Here is an 8,863-nt window from a genome sequence, read left to right as displayed (position 1 = left end):
AGAACACCTTTCTGCGTTGGCGGCCTTCGGCCGCGCTTATAAAAAATTACCCTGGGTGGGTCGAACACCGGTTTGGTGGGTACAACATTTTGATGTTTTTGGGTACAACAAAAACATCAAAATAACAACCACATGAACATTTTCAATTTTGTTTGCAAATATCTCTGGAAAGAAATAAAATTTTCTATTTCCGCTTCCGGTCCAGGGTCAAAAGCGTGTTTTGGACACCTCTCCCGATATTTTTGAACGAGTTTTAGTTAAAGTAAAGAATTGTGTTGTGTGCTAAAGTAATGAATTACCGCCGATATGATCTGGCAAAGTTGATTTTGCGTAATTGATCAGCTGATTTTTGTTTACTTTTTACCAAGATACAATGTGCAACTCATTGCAGTCTCCCGGGCTAATAAATAAATAAATTAACAATTGAACAAACTAGTTTCGCTAAAACTAAGAAAAAAATTAGATGAATTTTATTCAGTTTATTGAAAATCCAAAAAATATGCTATCGAAAACTAAAATAAAATTAAAGAAAAAAAAAACTTTTTTAAAAATAAGCTTTTATTATTTTGGTTAATAAAATTAACTAAAAAGTAAACAATAAATTGACTCTAAAGAAATATAACACTTTATAAGTTCATTGTAAGCTTAAACGATAATTAGGCTTTTTCGTCTGCGACAAAAAAAATCTATATTTTTATTAATTATATATTTTTAACATTAAAACTTTACACCTAAATTATTAAATCTTACAGTTTATATCACAGTCCTAATTGTTCTAATAAAAGCGTGTTACATTGCGATAGCAAGAAAATGAGATCCTAAATGTTCTTAATTATACCATCAAAATTTAACACGCTTTTTATTAGAACAATTAGGACTGTGATATAAACTGTAAGATTTAATAATTTAGGTGTAAAGTTTTAATGTTAAAAATATATAATTAATAAAAATATAGATTTTTTTTGTCGCAGACGAAAAAGCCTAATTATCGTTTAAGCTTACAATGAACTTATAAAGTGTTATATTTCTTTAGAGTCAATTTATTGTTTACTTTTTAGTTAATTTTATTAACCAAAATAATAAAAGCTTATTTTTAAAAAAGTTTTTTTTTTCTTTAATTTTATTTTAGTTTTCGATAGCATATTTTTTGGATTTTCAATAAACTGAATAAAATTCATCTAATTTTTTTCTTAGTTTTAGCGAAACTAGTTTGTTCAATTGTTAATTTATTTATTTATTAGCCCGGGAGACTGCAATGAGTTGCACATTGTATCTTGGTAAAAAGTAAACAAAAATCAGCTGATCAATTACGCAAAATCAACTTTGCCAGATCATATCGGCGGTAATTCATTACTTTAGCACACAACACAATTCTTTACTTTAACTAAAACTCGTTCAAAAATATCGGGAGAGGTGTCCAAAACACGCTTTTGACCCTGGACCGGAAGCGGAAATAGAAAATTTTATTTCTTTCCAGAGATATTTGCAAACAAAATTGAAAATGTTCATGTGGTTGTTATTTTGATGTTTTTGTTGTACCCAAAAACATCAAAATGTTGTACCCACCAAACCGGTGTTCGACCCACCCAGGTTAATTTTTTATAAGCGCGGCCGAAGGCCGCCAACGCAGAAAGGTGTTCTGCGCAAAAATACTGTGGATTCCACCCCCGGGTTCGGAGGTACCAGCGGGTCTTTTCTCGGTTTTTCGTTAATATCTTTTGAACGAAGGCGGAAAAGAAAAATTTAATCTCTGTCCGGATATATTTGCAGTTGAAGTTTGCGATTTTCATGTGGGTGTTGTAATGTTATTCTACCCACAAAAAAAAATGTGAACATAAGTGTTTTGCGCGTTTTATTTTTGGTCTCCAAACCGGTGTTGGACCCATCCAGGGTAATTTTTTATAAGCGCAGCCGAAGGCCGCCAACGCAGAAAGGTGTTCTGCGGAGAAATACTATGGATACCACCCCCGGTTTCTGAGGGACCCTCGGGACATTTTTCGGGGTTTCGTTAATATCTTTTGAACGAGTTAAAATTTTTATTTTCCGGTTGCGGATTATTAGTACTGATGTTAAGACGAGTCGTTTCACACCTCTCTCGATATTTTTGGACGCGTATTAGCAGTGTCATACTGTCGTATAGAATTACCAAAATATGCGTCTAGGACCCAGAATGCGAGTCCGAAAACGGGAAAAAATGTTTGAGGCGTTCAAATGATGGCAATTCTATACGAAAGCATGACACTCTTTATACGCGTCCAATAATATCGGGAAGGGTGTCAAAGGACGCTGGCCGGTCCCCAATGGGGTGCAATCAAAATTTAATCCGTGCAAAATCCTTTTGTACAAAAAATTATTTCCTGTGTACACAGAAAAAAAAAGTTGTGTTGAAAGGTGTTTTCGCGAATATAGTTTCTATCTCTAAACCATTGTTGGACACTATTTCAACATTGCGATCGTGATATTCGGTTTTATTTTGTTGTGTTACTAGTGCTTCACCCCATTCCAATGTGTCATCTATTTCTTCCACGTCGTAAACAGAGTGGCCTAGGAATTAGTCGGTAATGGTTCCAGGTCGTAGGCATAAGATACGGTGGGTAAGGGAGCTTTGGTATGTATAAATTAAACATAAGCGGGGATACGACACCACCATCAACCCCACCACCTGTTTACCGGTTTTGTTCCTGTAAAGTCAAAGGGGAAGGTGTGGACCTTCTATGTGTTCGAGTAGCATGTCGTGGTTCACTGTATCAAAAGCTTTGGACAGGTCAAGTGCCACGAGCACCATCCTATGCTGCGGTTTTTCCTGGTTCAGTCCGTAACTTATCTGAGTGTTTATGGCGTTTAACGCGGGTAGTGTTATGCTTTTTGAGGAAGTAATATTTATGGGTGGCTTTGCAAAGACTGACGAAAAGAGTGAGAACGGTCGATATGACTCGCCTTCGTTTGCTGGTTTCCCAGGCTTTAGTGGTGGAAATATCCTATCAATTTTCCATTGTTCGGGAACGACTAAGGACCTCAGCGAGAGGTTGAAAACGTGCGTTATGTTGTTTATTTTTTCAGCGCGAAGGTTTTTTGCACGGGTATGACTATTTCGCCTGGGCCTATTGATTTAGAGGGCTTGGCCTTGTGGAGGTGATGGTAATGGGTGAGTCTTGTTTTTGTTAATGCGTCCGTCTGCTTGCACGACGTCTATAACCTTGCCTACAGAAAGATGCATTACTAAATGCCCACAGAAAACGCTTGCGCATTGCTAAAGGCGATGGAAACTTTATCATTTTATTTTATGGGGGACGTAGATGTTGGTGATTTCTAGGTTTGCATCGCCTGACCGGACAGATAGGCCATGACGTTCTAAGACACTGTCTTTGCAGTCGATGTCGGAATCAAACAGATGATATTGCGCAGAGTGGTGTATGACAAACGCAAGGCCGCCTCCATTTCCGCTCTCGCGATCTTTTCTGTGGACATTATACACAAGACAGGTTTGCAATGCAGATCTTGCTGTTAGTTTAGTCTCTTGAATCGCAGCAATGCAGATGTTGTACCGCTTCATGAAATCGACTATCTCAGTGATCTTCACAGTTATCTATTACAGTTTAACGGCAGAATTCTGAAGGGCAGCGGGGGAGGCGTCAGCACGCTAGGGGTAAGTGACGGGTGACTGCGCCTGAGTTGTGGTAGGTGAGGACGCTGTTGTTGCCCTGGGACAGGACGCCTTGGGTAAGCATTGGAGTACCCGGTGTAGTTTAAAAGCATTTATTTAATTTTTAATTTTATTTCAATCGCGAAACTATGCATTGCTATGTTACCGATTACTATCAGAATTAGACCGTAAGTAGTATATTATTGAACAATTTCAGTTTTTTTTTTGTGCCTAAAATCGGCTTGGTATAAAATGTTCAGTTTCCCCCAACTTAGACTTCCTGACCTTATTTTAATTCATCTGTAGCTTTCATTATGTGTTTGTTTCTGTTTTATTTGTAAATTTTACTAATTTTTTCTTTTAATTTTCTTATTTGCAGTTCATTTATGGGTCAATTATAAAGGACATACACCACGTTTTCAATTTTTATTACAAATATTATTATATTAGCCATTATTATATTTGTTATTTTATTCTTATCATTATTATTAATAATATTACTAGTTTTATTTTCATTATTATAATCATAGTTATTTTTATCTTTTTTATATAACTATTAGCTATTTATCATTAAAGCAAACATGAATAGGAAAACATTTAACAAACTTTTGAGGAAGGAGAAGGCAGTTTATGATGAAACTGTAAACAAGTTTCGTAGGCTCAACGACTCTTCTAGAGTAGTTAGTGATGATATACCATCAACTAGTAGGGAAGCACATATAGGCCTTAACGAATCTTCCAAAGTAGGCAGTGATGATATACCATCTACTAGCAGGGATACTTTTATTCTCAGAGTAGCAAGCGATGATGAGCCACTTCCCAATGCGGAGCCCACTACTTTTGACTTAAATATTGGCGAAGAATATATCGATAGCGATAGCGACAGTGAGAGGTTTTTATTTGACGACGATGAGTTGGTAGAAAGTTTGGAGGAGACATTAAGCCTCACAGACAGAATACGATCAGCGTTGAAAGGTTGGGCGATCCGGCAAAAAACAACTCAAATCAGCCTTACCGACCTTCTACGTTCCTTGGAGGGCGCCGGACTCAAAGGACTACCGTTAGATGCTCGAACAGTTATGGGAACAAGTAGGGAAGCAGTTTATATTAGACCTTTTCCCGAGGGGGAGCTATTGTATTTGGGAATACAGTACAATTTCGCATTTGAAGAATTTAATTTTTTACAAGACTTGGAACGGATTTCCATAGATGTAGGCATAGACGGACTGAAAATTTTCAAAAGTTCTAATAGGGCATTATGGCCAATTTTAGGTCACGTAGTAGAGTTTCCCAAATCAAGGCCCTTTTTCATGGCTTGCTACTCAGGAATGAGTAAGCCGCCGGACGTAAATAGTTTTTTATTGGAATTTTGCGCAGAAGTAAATAATTTACGTCAGAACGGAGTAAAGGTAGGATCCGCTGAAGTTTTAAAAGAATTTGATATAAGGCTTTTCACTTGCGATTCACCAGCACGATCTTTTGTAACTGGTGTCAAGTCGCACACGGGGGCAAGAAGCTGCCCTAAATGTGAACAAGTAGGTCAGAGGTTCGGAGCTAGGATGAGCTTTTCTCAAGTTGTAGCAGAACCCAGAACAGATATTTCTTTTAAGAATAGAGTAGATATGCAACATCATTTAGATCAATTTAGGGATAATGAAAATGTGTTAGAATCCGTAAATATTGACATGGTTTCTCAGTTCCCTTTAGAACCTATGCATTTAGTGGACTTAGGAGTAATGAAGAAACTACTTGAAAAGCTTGTAACAAGAGGGAACGTAACAAGAATGAATGCAAAATTGAAGTTTCTCAACAGTTACGTTCCCTCTGAATTCCCTAGACGCAGCCGAGATTTAGATCAAGTAAAAAACTGGAAGTCAACAGAATACCGCCAATTTTTATTGTATTCAGGCTTGTTCGTTTTAAAAGACTGCATTCCAGACAACCTGTATTCTCAATTTTTGCTATTACATTGCGGTATTAGACTTCTCTCTTGTGAGAAGTCTTGTAGAGTAGAATCCAATGTCGCGAATGAAATGTTAGAAGAATTTGTTAGAGTGTTTGCTGAATTATACGGTGCGGATTTTGTTAGTTTTAATGTTCACGGGCTTTTACATTTAACTGATTGCGTTAAACAGTTCGGTCCACTAGATAACTTTTCAGCATATAAATTCGAAAATTATATGCAATATATTAAGAAAATGATTAATAGTCCAAATAATATACTGCAGCAATTATTTTTAAGAATTGAAGAAAGGCGCAATTTTACGGATTTCAGCAAAATTTCAAGTATGGATAAATTTGTTATAAGTTCTACCAAAGACAGGGATAGTTTTTTTTATAGCAGTAAAATGGGTTCCCTAAAAATAGTCAACCAACAGAGCGAAGGAAACACTTTTAATGTTGTAATTTTGACACAAGTTGCAGACGTTTTTAGAGAGCCCATTGTTTCCTCATCTGGATTATGTATTTTAGTAGGTCAGATTATAGATGAGAGCATTTATAGCATAAGTAAGGAAGACCTAGACTTTAAGTATTTTGCAATCCCAGTAGGTAATAAATTTATTTTAGTGCCATTATTACATAATCTATTTTATAATTTTTCATAGGTCAAATATGGATTCAAATTTTGTCGAGGAAGAGGAGCCAGGAACCAGTCAGGCAAATGGTAATGCAATTTTTTTATTCTTAGTTCTGCCTATCATAATGATTATTCTCATTAAATTCTTTATAATTGTATGCTTCTTGTTTTTTAGTATCACGACGCTTTAAAACTTCCCAAACATTTTACGAACGTGCTGCCACCCAACCACTGGCTGAAAAGAGTGACTTTGAAGAGGTCACTCAAATGGAACGCCTTTTGGCTGCAGTTTCAAGGATAGAGGCCCGGCAGGAAGAAATGTTGAAACGACTAGCCGCTTTAGAAAAAGTGATTGCCGACAAGGTGGGTTTTTTTTAATAAATTCAGTCCATAGAGTGGTAGTGCTGTCATTAATTCACAACCAATTGATAAATCTTTGGTGTTTGATTTAATGCTTTGGTCTACCGCTATCCTGATTTGTCCATAAGTCAAATTTTAGTTTAATGAAACTCAAATTTTCGATGCCCGAACGTGCAGAGGTGCAGACTCAAGGCCAAGTTCTGCGTGAGGTTAAGGTGCTTTCCGCCAAAACGCAAAGAAGCATCGGCCGTATCTCCGGAGACGTGTGCAGCGAGGAACAAACCTTTTTACAAAGTTTGCTCCCTATGTCATCAGAAGAAACTTTGCTGAAGGTGGAAGAGTGCCTTACCAATAAGGCTCACGCTGATGCTATGGTATGCCCCTATTTTTACTAGATCTAATATATAAATAAAGCACTCTACAATTGAATATATATATATATATATATATATATATATATATATAATCTTATAATTTTATAGTCGGCCATCATTTTTCGGCTAAAAGGCACAAAAGGCTCAATCGAGAGTGTCATGCAGTCACTCTTTACTGACGAGTTGGCGTGGGAGTATAACTGCTACGGCGGATTAGGGAAGAAATCCTTTACAAGTCTAAAGGTCGTAGATATAGTTCTGGGTAGGTATCAACATATTTGAAATTAGTAATTTTTTGTCGCTAAATATTAATATTTGCTTTTTTAATAATCAATAGGGGCATTCGCAAGTATACATAGTGATAAGATTTTAGCTATTAGGCATTATGTACTTTTAAGTCGCAATAGATTTAAGCATGTCAGACGAAAAAAAAAATCTGGGGTTAAATTGCTGACTACTATTTAATTTTTAATGCATAGCAATTTTTTGTGTAATAACAGCGACTATCGCATTCACTATGGCGTAAATGAGAGTAAAATATACAAAGTATTAAATGAAATCACCTGCTGAACTGACGACAAATGAATAAAAGTGGCGATGGTTGCTGTTATTAGACAAAAATATTTTTTATTCTTTAACTGTGTAAATAACTTCCTAATATTTCTTTACTTTATATTATTTACTTTAAGATTAGTATAGTTAACTAACAATAAGTTGTGAAATCCACTTTTTCTTTTTATACTTTGTTTTGTTTTTTTTTTTTTTTTCAAACTTCCGATTCCGAATATTACGTTAAATTATTTATAATATAATAAATAGTCAAGTCCACCATTTATGATAATATTGTTCTTTTGTTAATAACCTCCAATTCCCAATACCGATTTACATAGAATGTTTTGTAGCATCCCTCGCTTTCTTCGATATAAATTTTGCTGTACAAAGTTCGTTGAATATTGAATTATGATCAACTTATGCCAAGTCCAAGCGAAGCATGCGACAAAGCGTTCTATTTGAATTCTCATCAGAACTCCTTTCCTATGTTAAACACTTTTCTTACTTATAAATACCCAATACAAAGTCAGTGGATAATATATTTGAACAAATTTCATAAGTTTTTTTCGAGCTTAACTATGTTTATAGTTTTATATATTTATTTTTTAAAAACTTGCAACTGTTCTTAAATTATTAAAACTAAATTTTGAAAGTAAAAGTATTTAGTTTTTATTTTTTTTTATTTTATTAAATTTTATATTATTAAATTTAATTGAAAGAATGATATCTAATCTATATTTTAAATAAGAAACATATTTATTTGAATTTTAAATGAAAAGCAAAACGTAACACTAGTCAATAGAAAAATGAAATGTATTAATAGATAAATGTATTTTAACATAATGAATGAAGTAAAACGAATTTTTGTAAATATTTTTTAATGTAAATATCTTAAATATGCATATATCTAAATTATTCATACTTAAAATGAATTTGTTGTATTATTAAGTTGAACTATATTTTAAATAAGAAAAATATTTATTTGGATTTTAAATGAAAAGCAAAACGTAACACTAGTCAATAGAAAAATGAAATGTATTAATAGATAAATGTATTTTAACATAATGAATGAAGTAAAACGAATTTTTGTAAATATTTTTTAATGTAAATATCTAAAATATGCATATATCTAAATTATTCACACTTAAAATGAATTTGTTGTATTTTTAAGTTGAACTATATTTTAAATAAGAAAAATATTTATTTGGATTTTAAATGAAAAGCAAAACGTAACACTAGTCAATAGAAAAATGAAATGTATTAATACATAAATGTATTTTAACATAATGAATGAACTGAAACGAATTTTTGTAAGTATTTTTTAATGTAAATATGCAAAATATGCATTTATCTAAA

At 34.0% G+C, this 8,863-nt stretch overlaps 1 protein-coding gene and 1 long non-coding RNA gene across 2 annotated transcripts; both read left to right on the top strand.

Annotated features, from left to right (window-relative positions):
• Window positions 1-4,218: 4,218 nt before the first annotated feature.
• Window positions 4,219-6,090, top strand: LOC137248654 (uncharacterized; the record flags this gene model as incomplete). Its single annotated transcript, XM_067779555.1, has 1 exon — window positions 4,219-6,090. A coding segment is annotated over exon 1 (1,866 nt), but the record flags the coding sequence as incomplete, so codon positions are not given.
• Window positions 6,091-6,112: 22 nt separating this feature from the next.
• Window positions 6,113-8,296, top strand: LOC137250182 (uncharacterized). Its single transcript, XR_010952833.1, has 5 exons — window positions 6,113-6,308; window positions 6,397-6,584; window positions 6,759-6,955; window positions 7,064-7,217; window positions 7,293-8,296. It is a non-coding gene; the product is annotated as an uncharacterized lncRNA (long non-coding RNA).
• Window positions 8,297-8,863: the final 567 nt, after the last annotated feature.

The sequence above is a fragment of the Eurosta solidaginis genome, chromosome 4, assembly GCF_040869045.1.
Source record: "Eurosta solidaginis isolate ZX-2024a chromosome 4, ASM4086904v1, whole genome shotgun sequence".
Lineage (NCBI taxonomy): Eukaryota > Metazoa > Arthropoda > Insecta > Diptera > Tephritidae > Eurosta > Eurosta solidaginis.
Note: the sequence above shows the minus strand (reverse complement) of the source record. Positions and strands in the feature narration are given on the sequence as shown.